The sequence below is a fragment of the Anopheles funestus genome, chromosome 2RL, assembly GCF_943734845.2.
Source record: "Anopheles funestus chromosome 2RL, idAnoFuneDA-416_04, whole genome shotgun sequence".
Lineage (NCBI taxonomy): Eukaryota > Metazoa > Arthropoda > Insecta > Diptera > Culicidae > Anopheles > Anopheles funestus.
In genome coordinates, this window is record NC_064598.1 from 55,787,042 (window position 1) to 55,808,840 (window position 21,799).

Below are 21,799 nucleotides of genomic sequence, written 5' to 3' on the forward strand. Positions count from 1 at the left end.
ACCTACTTTTTGTTGACTGTTCTTCGAAACATTACATTCCGAGCCGTTTTCGCTTTAAAATAATATTAAAAGGTTTTCAACCAAAGAACGTGGAAGCGGTAGGAGAGACGGCAAATTACAGTCAGTTTTTGTTTCTACTGCGACTGCTTTCGGTTTTCGTCGTTCCTTTCCTTTTTTTATCGTGGTGGATGGAAGGGTGGAATGGCGTTTGATTGATTAAAATGCGGCAATGCGCTGCACGATCGCGACTCACTACACTTGCTGCTTATCCAAATGGCTCTTTAGAACGAATTGAACGAAACTCGTTACTTCAAGTATATCCTTCATCGTCTGTGAGTAGGAATGGCGCGAGAAAAACAATAACAGGCGAAGGTTGCAAATTTATTGCGTGACACATTCGGTTTTTGGGCTGTTTTGTAAAGAAAATCTCATTCAACATCATGGTAATGTTTACCGAAACCTTGTTAGGTGGGACCGGAGCGAATTTCGTTGTTTCATGCGATGAAAAGTGAAAATTTTACAGATCAAATAGATGAGTTTTTGATTGTGCCGTACATATCGTACAATCGTAACAGGTACTGTAGAGAATGTCATCTGTCCTTAAATCAAGACGTTTTGAACAAGGACCAATGCTTCGCTTAGTAATTTGATACTTTTCTACCTTACTTTAAATATAGAAGAAAAGAAATGTTTACCCGTTCGGTCCAAATGTGAACCTTTTGACCTTTTCATTTGTTATTCACTTTATCAACCAGCTTGCAACCATCTTTTACCGCACAAAGCCATCTTTTAGCGATAGAAACGACGAGAGTTCGACGTCTAAGCAAATGTGATCGGAATCAAATGACAAATGGATTCAAATTTCTCCCTTCCCCAACCAAATTGGCAGTATATCATTTTTGTACCGAGGGAAAATTTATATCCCTGCTGACGGCGTTATCGCCAATCGATGCCAATTGGACATATTCTCAAACCGATTACAAAATAAACATCAATAGACTGAAGGAAGATGGATGATGGCGGAACGTGGATGGAACCACGCGTAAAGCATGAGACAAAAAAGTTGTGAACTGAAAGTTTTGAGACCAATTTTTAATGGCCATAAAAAAAATCCAGCAACAGATCGACACTTTAGACACAGACAGACAGACAGACAGAAAGCAATTAAAAGTTCAATAAAACTAAGCTGCAGTCGGTAACAGTTTAACACCTGGCCACATCCGCCTGTTGTGTTTGTTTGGACAGTCAATTTGCCTTGGAATACAAAATGATAAAAATCTTCCTCCGACATGCCCGGTTTTGTTGGGCGGCTTTTTGAATGTTGCTCTTGGTTCGCGTATTTTTACACACCACGAGATGTTACGATGCCGAAAAATGAGGAGGTTGCCATAGATTACCATCTTCACCAGGATGTTTAGCATGAAGCATAGGAGGGCGCACCAGCACCATTAAAACTAGGACGTGCTTTTGCTTCAACTAATGGACCTCGGGGATGCAACGGAACCAATGGTTGTTGTGTCCAGACGAACGAAAGTCACAAAGCCGAAGGGAATCAAAATTATGACCCTCATTGATGTCAGAGATGATGATGATAAATATGCTACCAATAACACTCGGCACTTTTAATCTTACAAAACAGTGCTGTTTCTCTCTTTTGCATACGAAAAGATTCTTCGCCTTCCTTTTCGAATGTAGATAGTACGGAGGTACAATTTTCACGACACAAATTTTGGATGTTTGCTGTTCACCGAGCTATCATGCCGATGGCGCGTGTTTCATCACGTGCCGCAATGGTGAAGCAGCCGAGAAATTTGCGCGAAGAAAAATCTGACCACGATTTATGCGCTACCAGATAAACAAATTATCTTGTTCACCTTCCCTTTTTCGAGCCTCATCCATCTGTTGCTGTTATTTCGGTATCGCTCCATTCGCAAGTTAATTGATGATAATTCCTTTCATTCATTCTACTTTTCTACTACATTAGCGAGAGAATTTTCAGAAGACGCAGATCGAGAAGAACCCTCAAACATGGCGGGTTCGGTATTTGTTTAGCGTTCAGTACGCTAGTGGAATAGAGGGGCTTCTTTTTTTTTTTTTTGTTACTCAGTCAAGTTATCCCAAAGTCCAAAAGCAATGGCGGTATCGAATAAATAATGGTAATGAAGCACTGATTGCACCGAGCCACCGTGGAGGCGCCTGGTATAATTATTATGATTTCTACACGTTGTGTCGGTCTGTTGAGTAAAGTTCACGAAATAACTTTTCGCCCATCCGCTGAACAGTGGCGGAAGGAGCTATTTTTCCATACAAAACAATCATCAAATTGGACAAATAAGTGCCTGACAAAACTGTATCCTGACCATTACAAACTTTCCACACTAGCAAGCAGCTGGAAAATAAGATTAACGTTTATTTTTTGTTACTGTTGAGTTTCAAAGGTTTTGTATTTATGTATTTATGGAACTAAGTTTAAATTTATTTTAAAGGTATAAAAATCACAACATTTTGCATTCGATTGTACAAACACATCCCTTAAAGTTGGATCAACGAACATAAATGCAGATCGTACCCCAATTACATTACTTTTACGAGTGTATTAATTTGACTTCCATTTTATTTAATGTCGTTCTTATTCCCATTGATCGGTGAAGAATGGCTTTTCCACATTTATCCGTATCCTTCGCAGCAATTTCAATTCAATGAGATAGGTAGAATAAATTTAATTTCAGCAAATCATTTGATATTTTCAATATCTCTTCTCCTTGTCCAGGGTTCAGGATTTGCTAGGAAGCCGGAAAGAAAATCCGATATAAATAGGTACAATATTGTGCACTACGGTACAGTAATCGTGGTACATTTTTCTTCCTCGCTTTTTTTGTTTGTTTTGTTACAACATATTTTATCACAGCCGATAGGAATCCGAATCGCATCCCAATCGTGTCCATCAAGCATAAGCAGAGCGCAAGGATTATATGGAATTATAAAATCAAATTCATTCGGTTTTATGTCGGATTTTGGGTAGCTGCGGAATCGAACCAGTGCTTCATGATTCCACTGTACATACAAGCGAATGTGTGATTGATTGAATTGGTTCAGGTAGGTATACCCAACATGTCGAAAGTTTGCGGATTGTAGGAGAAAAGGTAAATATTATCCTTTCTGCCGTCGGTACAATTCGTTTTTTTTTCTTCTCTGTTGTAACCATCCTTTAACACTTTACGGGGAAATATGAATGCCAAAAATTGAAGCAAAAAGAAGAAAAAAATATGTACATAGACGCTGTCAAATCGAAAACCAAAAATCCAACTTTACCGTGCTTGTACTGGAAAGGTAGCCTAGTGTCCGGATGTCGATGATATCGATGTCCATCCTGGCGGGAATTGGCTTCGTATCGAATGATGATGGTTTTGTTTCTTGCTTTATGCGCTACTGCTGCTTCTGCTGCTTTTGCCGGCTATAGCTGGCTTCGCCTCCAGATATGCCTGAGGCTTCGATTACTTACACATATGCAACTACCACACGCGCGTTAATCGAAATAGTACACGATCACACTTAGTTTTGTTGGTGTACTAGCGCGACTTTCCACACCACATCAAATGGTGTGAAATGCAACGTAATTGAATGCATTTTTTTTCAATAATACATCACATTCTTTTAACCGTTGGTTTTTATTATTTAATGATTTAACAAAACACTTGCGTTGATTTCACTCACTATCATCAGCATCACGATACTGCTGCAAAATTTACCACAACAACAATTAAATACCAAACATCCTGCAATGTAGGATTTTCGCAAGACTTTTATTAATCTCAAATTCTTTGAACCAGTTTCATGTACTGACAAGAGTTTAAGCTTTCGCACAAAAAGTGAACAAAATGGAATTTTCGCTGTGTTCTATTCTTAATGACGTCATAACAAGTGCTTTGCAACAAAGCAAAAAAAAATAATAAGTATGGAACAAAGCTTAAGTTCTACTAAAGATTGTACTAAAAATAATGACTATGGAAATTAAAACTTCAAGCGTCCTGCTGGCTGCTTGCTTCCTCCCCCCTTGCATTCCACGTCGAACGATCGCTGAAAGTTTGTGTTTTTTTTTGTTCGTAATTTCGTTTTTCACACTTGTACAACACAACTTCGAACTTTGCCTTCCGGTGAAGCAATCTTTCCACCCGAATGGGTAAGCATTTTCCTTTCTTGTTAGTGCTGATGTTTCCATAAGTTTACACCAATGCCAAACCCTTTCTCGGGCATGGCAGAACACAACGCAACGTGATTGAAACGATTGTGATGACTACGCAAGCAGCAGTTGTTCCCTGTATGGCCGTGTCGATAATCGATGCGAGAAGCACGAAAAGTTTCATTCCTTTTTTCACACATACACACACACACATACACATTTGCAAAACTTTGCTTCACGAGTCTTTTTGTCGAATGGAAATCATTCAAACTTGCTTCCATGCACATCCATCGAGACCCTAAGGGTTCTACCGACGCCTGGAAACTGGATTGTGCGATTGAGGAAATCGCATTTTTGTCACATCGTCGTCAGAACCATATGCTGTTGATGAAAAAGTTGTGCCTTCTTTTGTCGATTTTCGATGGCCAAGAAATGATAGTTGTTTCAGATAGCTTGTGTTTTTTTTGTTTGGTTACCAGTGACGTTTTTTTTGCATCCACTGGTTCCATAGCTTACTTCCGGAACAGCATCACAACTCTTGCGAGTTGAGTGTAGCGTTTAGATGTGAAAGAAGTACTATATAGCAATAGTTGCCAAGTTTATTGAAAATCCTTTCGCAGCGTACTAGCGTGATATTGAGTTTTTTTTTGTGTCTCTCGTCACTTTACTTCTATCAAGAAGAGCAGAAAAAAGGAAATATATCGATGCTGGACATTCCTTTTCCGGAGCACTAACAAAGATAGATTAACAACACAAAAAAAGAAACCTATCGATTTCACTCGACATTCACTGTGGATAATAAATTGATATGAAACTTTTGTGTTTTTCTCTCCCGAATGCACTTTGCGTGTTGCTCTTCGAAAAACATCCGTTATACTATTTGTTCCATTTTCCAGGGCGGCGATTGTTGTTACTAGTTTCACCACCCGGTATTAGCCCGGGAGTTGCTCTCAGGGCAAAATTGGAAAAGTGCAAAATAGATGTAATTTTGCGATTCGTGTGAAGTAGTAGCTCCACTCCATTCCGCCTGCACCGGGTTCCGTCAAACAGACGAAACGCACATAATTTAGACGCACTGTTCAAATATGCACGTGAACACACGCATAGTTATGGAGTGTTAATACTGGCGGCTAGATAGAGCCATAATCTCACTGCATGCGATCAGTCCCTGCGCCCGGCCGCCGCCAATCTAACCGACACGTGGGCACGCAACAGCGTCTCATCTTTTATTCAAAAGCTGTCAAGATTACAATCGCAGCCCTTCCCGCCAAAGTTCGCACTGGTTCACTAGCAACATTCGACTAGCCCCATTCGACACTAGCCGCACCACTGACCCATCACCGTTACACATTTGCCAGTTCCGGGCTTATGACACCCGACGTCCGTTGAGACATTGCTACGTACATTGTTGGTATTGGTGTTTGCAGGACAACGGTACTGTTGGTTTGTTTTAATGCCACATTTGCTACATCACGCCGAAGGATTCTCTTGCGAATCGTGACATTTGTGTTTTATAGCTTAATCCAAGTTCTCATTCACCACGTGGCTTTCGCATCATCACTGAACCAAGAATGCTTACGACTAGCTGCAATGGGGAAGTAATACACGAAACTCACACAGCCAGTGTGCACACAGTTCGTGCAACAATGTGCAGAAAATGATCTTTAGCAGGATTCACAAACGACACTTTCCACTCCTCTATTTCCCTAACTTGTTCCGCGCGTTCGGACCATCCTGCTCTTCCGGTTGGCAAGGTTTTCGCGCGAAACGAAACTTGCTGCATGTCAGGATTAGTTAAGAGTCAGTTCTAAAACAGTCAGCTCTAACACCATACTCGACGCAGGATAATCGATCCTTGACGTTACCGTTACTGCCAGGAACATCGTCTACCGAAAGCTCGTTACTAACTGGCTCATTGTGCACGAAGGACATCCGATTGCTGGATGTGACATGTGCGACGGGGAATTTCCTTCACTAGCTTACTATATCTTCGGCATCCTGCATTCGGGTTGCCCACATCCCTTTACAGTCTCGTTGGGGAAAGTGAACCTACTACATAGATTGAATGAATCACGTAAAAAAGAAAAAGACCGGGGAAAAGTTGGGAAAAATCGGACGGCGAAACCATCAGCTGTGGATGGAATGTATAAAATCCCCAATCAACCCAATGATGTTCTTAACAAAGAACAGGCAATGAACACGCTGATGAACACACGGAAGGACTTAAAGGGGAAAATGAACTGACACTCGTGTGTAGTGTACCATTTTGGCGGCAAAAACTTTATATACCACTTTATATAGCGAGTCCATTGATGGTTGTCTTGTTCTCTAGGTTTATTTAAAGATTTAATTACTATTTTGATAATTTTCCATCATGCAAGCTTCCGACTACTTGGAGCGTAATAAACGGATGTTGATTATTACATTCTGTAGTGTTTGTTATAATAGATAAACATTTGCTTCCCTAACTTAATGTTTGAACTTTAACTGTCACGTTCCACCTTCATTAAATAACGTCTTCCTTACAGTTGTATTTCTAAATTTCGAGCACCTTCAATCAATGCTATCGCATCTTGCATATTAATTACATGTGTGTGTTGGTAGTGTACCATCAGGAATAATTTATCGTGCACCGTTTTGCTCTTCTGTGTTGTTACACGCTCAACCATCGAATTAATTCTTCGCTCTGGTTTGGGGCACGTTGCATACAATGCTCCACCTTGGTCGTACATATTCAACATTTCACTAGACATGTGCTGCGTTAACGCTCATGTGTGTTTCAGATATCATTTGTTAGGATCCTTCGAGCCGCTCGTACAGATGTTAATCGTTTCGTCGCACACGATGGTGTGATTATTTATTACACATCTCAGGACAAAGCCTTGTACGTAGTTTGTCAAGAGTTTCCTTCACATACGGAGGAAAATGTTTGACATGACGAAGGGGGAACATCTGGTGGGAAAGAAGCGCAAGAGAACCATGGTGATGTGCTTCATTTTCGAAGGAATTGTGTATGAACTAGTATGAATTTCTTCTCATTAAGCTGCACATCTACAATTTTGTGTACCACAGCAACTCAAAAAACATAAATCTTAAGTTGTACAGTGGGAAGTAATTCGAGCTGTACCATTCGAGCAGGAAAATTGAAAATCGCAGTAATTCTACAACTTTCAAAGCAAGCTTTTTTATTTATCTTCTTTTGTTATGACAGGTAACAGATTTTTACAAGCCTTTATATATCTGCTATCGTTTTTTGTTTTTAAGAGAAAATTAATCAGCTACCCACTTCGCAGTGAACATAGACATAGGAACGAAATAAAAATCATAATTTATCATGCTCGTAATGAGTTCCAAAATTTAAACATTTGTTTTTGAATGAATAATGCAACCAGTAAAAAGAGCAGTTTCTCAGCTACATATAAATCATTTTTGTTGATTGCGATGAATGAAAAAACCAATCAACGATACGATGAGAAACATTGTTAACATATTATTGGTTGATATTCTTGCTTGGTGTATTTAAGTTATAGACTACAAGTTACCACCATTATTAAAATTAAATGACGTAATTAAAATAATTTTTTATGTCGCTATAACTCCATCAATGTGTAAAATAATTACATCTCAAAAATTTTCAAACTGTGGACCACATTTCCGGATGCATCTACCATGTTGGCAAAAGACTTACATTTTGACATAACAATGAAATGCTTTGATTGGTAGAAAAATATGTTCAACATTTCGCAGATAGCGAAACAGAGATGTCAAACGTATTACGCTACGATCAGCTATTAATTGGAAAACGAACAGAAGTTATAATATAAAATATAATATATGCACATTATACAAACATTAACCCATACACTTTTTTTCTGGAACCAATGCGCTGGTTATTACTTAACCACTAACGATATACATTGTGCTGTACAACTAACGTTTTTCGGTTAATACTTGTAAACTAATATACAAAAATCACATACTATTGAAAACATTCAAATGATGTACTATGCCGTGATACATTAAAATATCGTTATGTTGTCCCAACTTACATTTTATAAAACACAATTTTTCATCTTCAAATATATTGAATTATTCGCACATCTTTCTCGTTTTTTTCATCTATTACTAGGTCACGCATTTGTTTGACACCGCTGCTAGTGTATTTCATGATGTTTATATTGTCAATTCTTCAATGAATGTGTTAGAAGGTACCATTTCTCTTGTCTGGTAACCTTTCAAGAATTTTATCACACCTTCAGCGGGAAACATAGTTCGAATTCGTTTTGACCGATTTTATCTGACATTGTCCATCTTCGATCGCACCTATCGCAACGTCCATGTTTTGGTGAGCAATGAGTAAATGAAGATAATTTTCTTTGCTGGCCGAGATCTATGAACCCCGACAGCAATTTAGTTCATGCGCGAACCGTCGAAACGACCCAACGTGAAAGAAAGATACGTTTGTTGCGCAAGCGCATCCAGTGCGACATGGGCGCCTATCCGACACAAACTCGTTGGGGTGGAACTATACTGATCGCGATAGTGCTTATTTTCATTATCATAGTACGTTCATCTAGTGCGGCCGACTCGATTTGTGAGCGAATTGACTTCAACGATATAAATACGTGGAAAGTGCAACAGTGTTCCGGGTCGAATCGCGAGATTTTTCGCCTGAGGGCGTACGGTTCGACAACATTGTTTCAACCATTTCGAGAGAGCGTTACCTACTTCCTCTCGAACGATGTGCGTGGCATCAGCTGTACGGAATCGATAAACAGCTTTTACATGAACGATTTCACGGAAATTCGTATGATTTATCAGCTAATGTTTAGAAGTCCTTCCTTACTAACGCTCATGGTGTACGATTTGGATATGATGGATCAGTACGGAGGGCCGCTATTAGCGCAAAATTGGACCACCCGGGCACAAACATCCACGTGGAGTTTATTTGTGGGAAAGGTGGAACGAGAAATACGACGTGCCAGAATACAGCTCCAGGCCGACATGAGTGCAGATGGAGAGCTGGCGATAGAGTATATAACAGTATACAATCCACTGGTGTTAGAAGAGTTCTGCATGGTATTAGATGAGTTTTATACAACTCCCGAACTAAGCACCACATCTACCACCAGACCTACCACAAGGACAACTTCGATTCCATACACAACTACAAGGCGAACCAGAAGCACTACTACAACATCTTCTACTACCACTACCTCAACGACACCGTCCACTACTACCACTACGACACCTACTACCACCACTACTACTACTACTACGACACCTATTACTACCACTACCACGACTCCCACTACTACTACTACAACTCCTACTACTACAACCACGACTCCTACTACTACTACTACTACTACTACCACTACTACTACAACTCCTTCTACTACTACCACTACTACGACGCCAACAACTACTACCACTACCACGACCCCTTCTACTACTACCACGACACCAACAACTACTTCCACCACTACAACCCCTTCTACTACTACTACGAGGCCTACTACCACAACATCTACTACTACTACCTTTACTCTCTCAACAACTACTGCCTCTACAACGGCTCCTTCAACTACAACCACCTCTACGACTCCTTCAACTACTACCACTACTACAACTCCCACCACTACCACTATACCTATCACCACAACTTCGTCTAACGTTATTACTAAACCGATTACAACTGAAACAATTACTACTTCAAGTACGTCCCCATCTAGCTTCCAAACTACGAATTCAACTTTGACAAGCACGACCGCTATCGTTACGTCAACAACACCAATTACATTTTTGACAACAACCCCCGCGGTTCCAAGCACTCCTAGCACGTACATTACCCCAACGATAATAAATACCACCCCATCGAGTACCAGCACCACTGTGATGGACACCACAACGAGAAGACGGCGAACTACAACGACTACAAGAAGGACTACAACTTCCACCTCTACTACTACTACTAATACTACTACTACTACAGACTATTCTGATGTAACGGAAATGCCTAGTTCTCCTGAGGTAACAACAACAATAACGACTACGAAAGCACCGGCAACAACAACAATACCATCAACACCAATAATACAAACAACGAACCCAACCACTAGCAGCACCACGATGGCATCCACCGTTCTTTCTACCGTTCTATCTACGACGTCCGCACTATTCACGACCCGGATAGCTACACCGCCTACGCCCTGGAATATGTCCACCACGACAGAAATACATTCGCCCGGCATTACGGATAATCCTACGCCAGACGCAACGACATTGCCGATAGTGAACCTGCCGAATGCAACGGTTGCACTATGGATAGCACTAAGTGGTGCGTTTATTGTTCTATTTATCCTCGCGTCTGCCGTGGCTTTGTACATCTACGTATCAGGGGTTGAAGTTCACCAAGCGCTCGGTAGCGTTGGACAGTTCTTCACCTGCAGTAAACGCGACCGACCAGAAACGAATGAGGAACCTTATGCCAACCAGCAACCGAACAATTTGGATCCGTTCGATCTAGTGTATGGGCAACAATTACAGCAACAGCTCAAGAACAGACTGCGCCCAAAGCACAGCATCAGCAGCATTAGCAACAACAGCAGCAAAGCAATCCGCCAAAAGTACCCCCAATTTAACATGGACCCGTACAAGCAAACCTCGATGGCGGGAACAGTAAATGCAGCATCGCTAGGCCAACCACGCTTCGATCTGATGGACGATATCGATGTCATCAAGTACAAAAACAGACTAAATAAACTGTAACAACCAATGGACACGTCTGTTCCACGATCTGACGAATCGAATTGCTGTATCGCACGCGCAAAAGAAAACGGAAGCATATGACGAGACTGTTTAAATGTGGCGGCCAGGCAGATACAGCTGATAAAATATCATTGGCGCATTGGGAATACAATTGGTAAACCATATCGCGTGTATGATGAGCCTTTATCTGTTACCATGAATCTTTACAGTGAGTTGCATTTCCTCATTTCAGGCTTGTTTTTTTTTTTGGTTTCTTCCACAAACGACAGGATGCGTTTAGTATCATCGATCCTTGCGAACTGTGTGCTTCTGATGCTGCTATCCAACGAAACACGAAACTCAAATACGAAGCGATTTTCCCAACGAATGATTTTACCATGTTGTACGCATGTCCGTCCGAACCATGGCCTACAACAAGCAAGCCTAGGGGAATGATATTCATTTCTGCTCCGATGTTAAGATTCATGCAGTAAAAGTAAAACAACCACAATTTCCGTTCAACCAGTTACTTCGCTGGGAAGACCATTTGGCGCAATTTCAGTGATGTGTACTAAAAGCCACCTACATCGCAAAATTAGCGTCGGCAAACTGTTTTGATTGTTTCTACTCTAGACGACACTATGCGAAAATGCGAATTTACACAAACACTGAATTAACCTCGTGCCGCCAACAACGTCGCATTCGTACAGTGAATGATGCCACACATGAGAGAAGTTTGTTTTGTCGACGAAAGTTTGTAAGTGGCACCGTTAAATAAACATAATCTTTTATACAATTTAAGCGCAATTTAATCAATTGTTGCATAATGTTACTTTTTTCGATAATATAATAATATATATATACCAAGTGCCGCTTTGATGATTGCTTATCATACAACATGAAAACATCCCTGTAAGCGTTCTTCGTTAAGCGTTAGACCATTGTCTATTCTGTACTTGAGAACTGTGATACAGTAACTTTGGTATATGTACTATTTAGCAATCGGATCCTCAACACAGACTCATTAATTAGTGGTCGCTAAAAGACAGTGGTTGGAAAAATGAAGTACCTTAAGCCACACAGTGTTCGACGTATTTCTTCCTCTCACAGATAGAACTGTGTAGCGATACGATTTTGTAAGATGGTTCCAATAGACGATATGAAGAGGTTTCCTGAAGCACACTCAAACCATCATCCGTTCAGTAGCCAAACTTTACAACGTCTCGCTTCATCATCCTCCTTGATACTTGACGTTGCCAGCAAATCAAACAAGCGAAACAAGTTTGTCACGTGCTTCGTTCCAAATGTTGAAACTATCGGTTTTGGGGCAAAACCACATCTTCAAAATTTGAAACCATAATTAAATAATACTCATTGTAGAAAGTTGTAATCATGGTAAAGAGTAAAGAACAAAATCACAATATTTATCCGTTGTTTTTTTTCGCGTTCAGCTGCGTGAATTTTGTGACATACGCATTGGGTATATCTTAAAAAAAAACAACAAATTATTCCTGAACGGGAGGACATTATTTTACCAATATGTATAATGTTTGTATAATGTCGAAATTGTTTCTCATATCTAGATAGTTCATATAAAAACTTATTTCCACGCTTCAAAGACAAACTCTGCAAACATTCCCGCCGAGATACCGTCAAACTAACACCCGTAAGCGAACCGTGTAAACTTTTAAAAGGTAAAAGTATTAAAGAAACTTTTCCGGTGCACAGGCACGCAACGGGGAGGCTGGATGGAAAGTGCTTAAATTATAAGCGATGAACATTTTTACCCCGGAGATACTCTAATTACGGTTGGTTATAGTTCGAATGACATTTCAGATAGACGGTAAAGATAACGGCTTCGCTCCCCTGGTGGAACGGTGTGCATACTTGCCGAAACTTTTCGCAAAGATTTTCGTCTACGCCATCATTATTATTGGCAGGATGCTAAATACGGACCGTAGAATTAATACACATCCTGCCGGCGTACTTGTGTGAAGAGGTTTTTCAAACGTTGGCAGAAGAAATAAGTTGATGAGTTATTTTTCACTTCCAGCCAACTAACTCGCTTGATTGAATTCCCGTAGCCGAAGACGTAGCAAACGCAAGCGAAACCCTTGAAATCTTTGTCCGCAGGCTTGATGAGGCTTTGGAATTAATGTTTTACTTGTTGCCGTTTACAACCGAAAGCTCGGTGTGGCTTGGAAAGGGATTCAAGGTGCGCAAAGGTGTAAAGTTGAGTATTTTTTTTAAACAAATACTTAATTTAATGCGACGCGATGAAACGATGCTGAGTATTTTTCTGCCATACCGTGTAATGGTTTAATTTATGTACTAAATGACATTTCAGCCCAGACTGTGCTACATTCCAGCTATAATTGCAATACCTTTGTTCAATTGTTCGCTAAGCTATATGGCCTGGCCATTCTTTATAAAGAAGAAAAAAAAACATAAATTCTAGGGCACACTTTGAAGCAATTCGAATGCGTTCGAAGACTGTGTTTTATTACTCATTACATTTCATTTTTTTTATATTTGTTCGTTCAGATACGCCTTTGCCATATTTCTATTTTCTCTAATTTCCGTAGACTTGATACGACCGGTATTTGAGCGATAAACTTTTGATATCATGAATAACATTTTAATAGTCTTTTTTTCGCTTTGGATTACTGCCCATTTACCCATTAATGTCAAGCAGTTATAAATATTATACAGCCTGGCGTTGTTTTACACGACTCGGCACGCCTTCTTAATAACCAAACACCTGTGACTTCCTGTGCTTGTTTGATTCATTGGTAAGTGTAACGATTGGAAATCTGAAAAGCTTGACCGGAATTTTAAAAAAAAGTCCTTTACATCGTTATATACCTACTCCTTCGAAGAAGAGCGAAAGAAACCATAGTAGAATGAAAAACACATATGATTTTGTTTTGTTTTGGAATACTCTCTGATATTTTCCAACTGGGGAGAAATTAGAGGATCTTATTAGATTTTGTAAATGGTGATCAACATTGCAATATCATTTAAAGGTAGCCAAGATGTCCATGTCTTAGAAAGGTTACCGCAACGCTCGAGCACTTCGACGGATTTTAGTTAAGACGCTTCCTGACTCCAAAATAGAGCAGGAATTCGCAAAAAAATAAGCTGGCGACTAGTTTGGGCCAACATCAGCTCTCGGCGGCATTCATCCGTACAGACATACGTTCTGTACCTGTTGGTCCACAACAAGATAGCACATGAAGAGCTAATGGCAAAAATGAACCGAGGATCATCAGCTTGCACAGAGTGCTCCCAGGTGGATAAACTGGAACACAAACTTCAGTTGCGTTCCAGAGTGTTATCGGCCTGGAGTACGCTACTGCAAGCATTCCACAACATCGATCCCTTACCCTTACTCCTTCATTCGTGTCCCTCCGTCTCCCTGTACTAACGAATATTAGTAAAAGTAAGCGGATCTAAATCCTACGTTTGTTTGCAAACTACATCATCCACATTGTTGGAAACAATAATGCTGTGATAGATGAAGAAATCCTTAAATGTTCATTGTAATCTGTGTTTTTGTTTTTTCCTTTTCTTTTTTGTTTGTTTGTTCTTTTTTGTTATTGCAAGCTAGTACATAAGTTTATTTCTCTTTATTTTATTTTAATAAAATATTTTATAAGAAAAATAGTAATAATTGCACCTCCAATTTCCATCAATTCGGCTACTATTACGTTGAAATCAAGTGGCTTATTATTTTTGTACCTAAAACACCTTATGTTGTACTATTCCAATTATTTAACAGCTTTACTCCTAACGTTATTCTTTCTATTATTTTCAACAAATTCATAACATTTTATTTTATGTAGCGTGTTTTGTTTACCTTTTCTCTCTTTTTTTTATGATGCGTTCTGAACGTTTTTTTTTTGTGAAAAACAACACATCAAAATATAATTCGTTAATCGATTGCTTCAGATCAATTACTTTCCGATGAAAGAGATTTCACATTCCAGCTGCTTGTTCGTTTTACTTTCAACCGAACGTGCATTCGAAAAATTATTATTTACTTTACAAATCCCGAAACTCTTCCATTCGGTTGGTTGTGTTACTTCAAGATCAGAAGGTCTATGTTCAACAGAACCATCACAAATTCAATCGATGTGTACCAATACCACTCGAAACTCGGAAACCTTTCAACCTCTCAATTTATCTCCATTTGTTTAAAACAACTCCCAGCCGCAAGGCGGCAGCAGCAACGCACGTTTAACACCCTTTGCGCGTAGTGCCGTGGAATGCAAAAATGATACGAAAAGCAATATCCTTGAGAGATAAGTAAACTCTTTTCTTCACTTGCCGCGATACGGTTGCGTCTGTTGCGAAATGGCGAGGTTGTGAACCGCTCAATTGCTATGCGTGTTTATGCTTCCTGTTCCATCCTTTGGCCAACAGAACCGTTACGGAAATGCCTTCGGAAGCAGTAATAACTTAAAAAGGAAGAGCATTCGACTTGCGGCGAATGTGAAAAGCACCCACCATGCTCATTTCCCCCCTGGTGATGGTGTCTACAAACAGTTTGCAATGAAATTTACATGTATTCGATTTCAGGCCCAAGAAAATGTTCCTCTACCAAGGGTTGTTCTGCTACACTTGCCACGCTCTGTCGCCAAAGCCAATGTTTTCCCATCCCCAACTCGTAGGTAACGTAACTGATGCAAAATGGGAAGAAAATCGAAAATATGATCAAATCATCAAATCATATTAGTTAAACCACAACTCAAATCTGCTGCCGCATTGCTGATTTTGTTCTGCGAGGGAAGTGTTACGTTTCTTCCCTCATGATAAGGAAAAAGATTTCAATGAACGTCAGGGATATTTTTATTTTTCAGGCAACAAATTTAAGTTTACGCTTTAATAAAAAAACACCCCGTCTTGTTTGAACCATTTGGAACGTGGCCTAATGTTGCACTGCATTAATAGAAGAAAGAATTTAATTAAATGTGCTTTCGCGTGCTTCCAACGTTTTGTGCTGCTGACCATCGGCTACACTTTTCCTGGTAGATGAAACAATGTCCGCTGATGTCATTCGTCCATGAGGTTTAAAATATAATTTATATCTGAGAGCAACTGATTGGAACTCGTGAAACCTTCACGGTGCCATTAAAGGACCGGTTGTTACTCGTTCAGTGATTAATAATTGCATTTTGAAGGGTTATAACGCTTAAGCATTTTAAAGCAAAATTTAGGTCAACTTTTCCGATTATTTGTATTACACCTCCGAAGGGAGCGTATAATTCAATGATTAAACTGCTTTATTATCATCAATTTCCAGGCCTAGGTATTCAAATAAAATTATGCGTCCCAACTTGACCTAATTACGTGGCTAGTGTTAAGTTTATCACAGGAACAGGTCTATGAGAGCCCTTAAATTTTTTACATCTAGTAATATTGTGATCTGTCAGCGCTCTCAATGTCAAATTATGAAATTGTCAATCTAAAAAGATGAGCTGCAAAAAGCGCATCATCTAAATACATCCTTGTAAATATACTTGCTTCCGGCTTCAGCATCGTCTAGATCAGCCTAGTTTCATAGTTTCAAGCCAATAGCGCCATTATGTCAAATGTTATTAAGAATTAAAAGTGCAAAATACCCGGATAGTACAACACTCAAAAATAAGAAAAAAGGGTTTTAAATCCTAATTCATTTTTCAAGTCAAGAATCCAGCATTGCGTCAAATCCGAAACAGAATGGATAAAAGCAGCTTTACTACATTTATTATTATATCAGTGCATCCTGCAATGTGGCCCGCCAAGCAGTTTTTGATTTTGAATATGACCCGAAGCTCTAATAGGTTGCTCATCCCTGGTCTAGATTAAAGCCGTTAGAATACCCGTTGGTGTGGAATCTGTATTCATTACACAGATGTTAAAACACACATTAATGACGAAACAAACAAACTATTTTTCGTTAAGGGTTTGTTCTCAACATAGCAACCTTTCAAACCGATCACCAATCAACCCTCTGTGTAGATCGAACGATCGAACATTTTAGTACAAAAGAGTGTATAAAAGAGTATGACACGTTGATCAACGGTGATTCAGATGAAAAACATTTCTAATGTCTTGGTGACGTGATCTCTTTGAAATTTTTCGCTCGGGCTTCAAATTTTCAGTTTCATGACTCATTGTTTACACTGTGGAGATGAGTTCGACCGGCTATAACGGGATTATTCAGCTAGGCATGTCCCAGATTGCCTTACAAGAAGCTTATTAATTTTGTGTTATTACAGATCGGTTTTGAGTTTTTTTTACAATCTCGGATTTCTTCTTTTTTTGACAATCCTATTCGAGCTGTAGCTGATGAAAGTGTTAGTAGCAATACGATCCATCATAATTTGCTTGGGGGGGTGGCGGCTAAACGACCGTCCTAAACTTAAAAAGTTCTTAAACAGTTCCAACTTACTCCCTATGCTGACACGATACTAATGAAAAACCAAAATGTTGTATTATATTTGCCGACTCAAAAGTAATGCATCTTCAGATTGTCGGTTTACTATATTCTCAAATTTATCGTACAAAATACAATGGAATGTAATTAACACAAATGTTTTTTATTTGTTGCCAGAGAAAATTGTTTATTGCTTTAGTGCATCGAGCCGACTGGTTCTATTGTTGTATATCCTTTTGTATGTTTACTTGCTTCCACCGGATTTGATGCATTCGCATTTGTTATTGACGCACTTTCCTTCATCGAAGTTCTTCGCACGGCACCGCATTGAGCAAGCCTGAGCAGCGGCCTTTGGATTTTTGCTCTCACATACATCAGCACTGATCGCACCGAACAGCGAGCACAAGACCGCAAGAACAAACAAGAAACCGAACGAGAATTTCATCTTGAAGCACTTTTGCTGGCTTTACTTCACTTGCAAATGGTGCAAGACTGCCAAGTGCTGCCGTTTATATGGCGTGTAGCAAGTGCCACGCATTCGCGTGCCTCAATTCGCGCCATTGGTACATGTGTCAACTTATTCGCCTAGACCCTGATATCCAATTGTGTAAACAAGTTAGCCGAAATGTAGACACCCAAAAAAGTGTGTCGTGCACGGAAAATCCCCATACTTTGTATCACTTTAAGCGACAGGTATTAGTCGTTCGGTAGTATAATTGTTACAATGCGTTAAAACAAAATGCAACATAAACATAACAGTTAACCTATACGCTATAGATGAACTTAAGCAAAGATTCAAGGTGTTTCACTACGAGTGTATGAATTGTGCCTAATAGGTACAGTGCGCTTATAGGAATTTCTTGGTTCCATTGTTATAACGTATGCCTTAAAAAAATCCTCCCACCTTCTAGTTGTTCAACCTAAAAGTGATCAATGTATACTGGTTGTCTATATGCTGTGAAAGTTTGATATCTATAACACTTTATTTGCAGCAGCTATGGCCAGAAGGAAGGAATGTTGATTTGAAGATTGTTAAAATCAATTGCCCGATTCGGGTCAACAACAAAATGGTCATGGTGGCACACTTTCGATCGCGATCGCGGAAACTTCAAAAAAAAATTTTGGCTCGTCCGGAGATTGGGGATTCCATCGTTTGCAGGTCTAGTTCCGGCCATCCAATCGTGTTAAGCGACCGGAAGAATCAACATAGGTTCAGACGGGGAGCTGATGTTAATATGGGCACCTATCTGGTCCAAAAAAGCCGGCCCAAAACGGTTGGAAAATCAAGTGGTGGTTCCCAAGTATATTTACCTTGACTATATACTTCTATATACTATATATATATACTATATATACTATATACTATCTAGTGACTGGAACTACAAAATATGGTTATAATTTTTTTTTCCCCTATGGATAAAGTTCCGTTTAACAGGCGCAAGGTGGGGTGGAAGGTTAGGTATTTTTAAAAAGTTTTACAAAAAGCTGCCTTTTAAGCAATATACAGTAGCGGTCCGCCCATAGATGGCCCATGTGGGCTTCGATAAAAATAAGTCGAACAAAATATGGTCCGCGGTACGAAAAAGGTTGACGAGCACTGATATATAGAATACGGCTAGGTCGTACTTTACGAAAAACACTCAGCTTATATGAAGAAGCTATACGAACAAGTTCTAAGTTAACAAATTGCACATTTTGGTAGTCTAACAACTTGCTGCTGGGAACGAATTGAACGAAACAAATTCTTTGTGTTTGTTACTACTCTTAGCTCCTAACAAGGGGACACATGCTCCCGTGCCTTAGCGTTCGATCGAATACGCCTAAGGTCGTGTATCAAATATCACCTAGAGACAAGCATTACATAGCAAAAACTTAAATTCCGAAGAACGAACTAGATAGTAGCCTCGCTCTGCCCAGGTATAAGGTAAATGAAAGTAAATATATAATGTATTGATTGTGCCACTTCCTTTGGGAGAAAATAATGTATTTTCTATCGTGTCCCGCATGTAGCTGGACAATCTATTATAATACATCCTGCCAGGTAGGAAAGGAGTAGCACTTTTCTAGAAAAGAAAAAAGAAGTAACACGATCCGCTATTAATTTTTTAATTATTAATTTTTATTGCTGTTTCCAGTGTAGTTTCTTAGCTTTTATCTTATGAGCAAACACATTCCCCATTCACACATTTGCCGCCTTTTAATTTTAAATCAGAACATCGCAAAGGACAGATGATTGCCCCAGCGGAAGGTAGAATTTCACCGCAAATCATATCCGCACGGGTTTCGGCTGCAAAAAGTACCATCGACACCAGGTACATTGCAGCAACGAAAATAGATAGAAATTTCATTTTCTGTTTCTGGTATTCGTTTCGTTACTACAATCTTCTCAAATGATGTTGCGTATCTACTATACTAGCGACACGTGCTATTGAACGGTTTGAAGGTGTTTTATACTTCGAACAGAATCTTGCCTTCACGGACAGCATACTATTGCTGACAAAAGAAGTTTTTCGACGAATTTCCTGTTATGTCAGCAACGTTACATCTGATTAAACGTTGCTATCTACAAACAAGCTGAATATACATTTTACACTAATTTTAAAAAAGAGTGACGAATGAAAACGTTCGTCTGAAGTTCCCCGAATCCGCTCAAACAAACAAACTGATTTCAAGTGTGGAAATCTTGATACATTATTCTTACTTTATTCCAAATTCCTCATGGGATGTTACGTTTTGCAGCCTAATTTATATGTAGATACTGGCGGCGTTTAAAAATGTTATAAAATCTATTTGCTACATTACATTTTCATTACATGAAAACGGATGACGCATATGGTTACTTTATACAACCACTGGCTAACACTTTACCTGGAAACGAAAATGTACTTAGTGCGATTGTTTGAACAGCTGCTAAACACCTGCAAAATGGCACAATATTGCATGATGCTGTTTGATGAAGACTTAACGAAACGCATTTTGTTTCTTATGTATTGTTCATAATTGAAAATAGCTTTGAATCAATCATTTGAATCATAAAATTTTATAATATCAAGAAAAAACGCTCTAACATTGTTAACTAAACCATCGGATTTAAAACAGAACTGGTAATACAATATACATAATAACATTGGAGAGTTGCAAAAAAATGTCCGGGCAAAGTTTAATGCGATTCTGAAATAAATCTCTACATGGCTTTTTCAGCTAGGACGGCAAGGCCATATATCTTTTTAAATTTCCACCAGTCATAATTTTAATCTTGAATCTCTTGCTCATTGAATGAAAAGCATAGATCAACGACCACGAAAACTAACTCAAAACACTGTGATGTTAAGATATTATCGTGTGCAAAATTGCTTAGGCGTTGTATATGATGTTGAGGACGGTCCGGTGTTGTATGTGATAAACGCCACCAATTCCACACGACAGAACCAGGTATCTAATGGCATCCGGATCATTCTATACGTTTGTATTTTTCTTTCAATAAATGGCTCCGCGACCAAAAGTGGCTCCGTTGAAGCGTTTGTTTCAACATTTTACGTTTACAATTAACATTTACAGTTATTTATTGAACAAGCTATGAGCCGCAATACACATATACAGTCATGGTTAAGGAATACAGTTGAAAACGATAACAAACGGCGTTGAATTCACGGTACATGACGAGGAACGGATCAGAGGCGCCAAAAGGAATCCCATGCGTCAAGTAGTGATCTACCACGTAGCGATCATGTCGTGACGTCAATGTCAATTGCAGAAATCAGCGCCGGCGAGCCGATACGGTTGTTAAGTAGCCCTGCGACGAAAAGTATTTGCGCGTTACAATTCCGCTGTTTCAGCGACTCCAGCCCAAATAACACAGTCCATTATAGTCAGCCTGCAAGCTTCAGCAACGCAGCGCAAACCTATGAACTCTAGGCGCGCCAGCGAACGTGCAGATGTGGGCGTATTCCACGCACTAAAGAACAGTACAGCATCTTAACGACCATCGGCTCAGTTACATCGCGCGCATGCCTTTTCAGGATGCCAACTAGCTGATTGCCTTTTGTGACGACGTGCTCAAGCTGCTAGTGGAAACTCAGATCCTTCTAGATCCCTGACAATGGCAGTGATGTTTACTAGCAAATGAGGAGAACGAACTACACACTTCTCGACGCATATCTACAAACCATTCGTACAGCACAAGGACTGGAACACGCTCAGGGCATTCTGAAGATGCAGCTGATCTTCCTGGCTGCGTATCGGAAGGTACAATTTCGCTTCATACGCGTATAGCACTTGTCTATCAGGTGGAAGCACATGTCTGACGTCGTTCAGGAAGATCACGAAGAGAAGCGGACAAAAGTTGCTCTCTAGCGGTACTCCTAAAGAGGCGTTCATGCGTGTGGAAGTGTGTTCACCTATCTTCACACGATACGAGCGGTTAGGTAGGAACGTATCTAGTTCAGTGT

At 39.7% G+C, this 21,799-nt stretch overlaps 2 protein-coding genes across 8 annotated transcripts in view; one reads left to right on the top strand and one right to left on the bottom strand.

Moving 5' to 3' along the window:
• The window catches only part of LOC125774643 (dopamine receptor 1), a 66,429-nt gene extending 60,027 nt beyond the window's left edge, over nucleotides 1-6,402 (bottom strand). The window contains exons 1-2 of one of the 7 annotated variants that reach the window (XM_049444770.1): nucleotides 6,046-6,402; nucleotides 3,313-3,736 (exon numbers count right to left, since the gene is read on the bottom strand). In XM_049444770.1, the coding sequence (XP_049300727.1) occupies nucleotides 3,313-3,369 (57 nt within the window). In that variant the 5' untranslated portion in view covers nucleotides 3,370-3,736; nucleotides 6,046-6,402. Of the gene's footprint in view, nucleotides 1-3,312; nucleotides 3,777-4,696 lie in introns of all 7 variants that reach the window. The other 6 variants (XM_049444767.1, XM_049444769.1, XM_049444768.1 and 3 more) reach the window with 6 other exon arrangements.
• Nucleotides 6,403-8,296: 1,894 nt separating this feature from the next.
• Nucleotides 8,297-13,149, top strand: LOC125774624 (mucin-2-like). The gene has a single exon (XM_049444726.1). The coding sequence runs from the start codon at nucleotides 8,573-8,575 to the stop codon at nucleotides 10,949-10,951; it is 2,379 nt and encodes a 792-aa protein (XP_049300683.1). The 5' UTR covers nucleotides 8,297-8,572; the 3' UTR covers nucleotides 10,952-13,149.
• Nucleotides 13,150-21,799: the final 8,650 nt, after the last annotated feature.

Coding starts and splice junctions, on each gene's coding strand:
- LOC125774624 (XM_049444726.1), top strand. CDS start 8,573: ATGAACCCCGACAGCAATTTAGTTCATGCGCGAACCGTCGAAACGACC.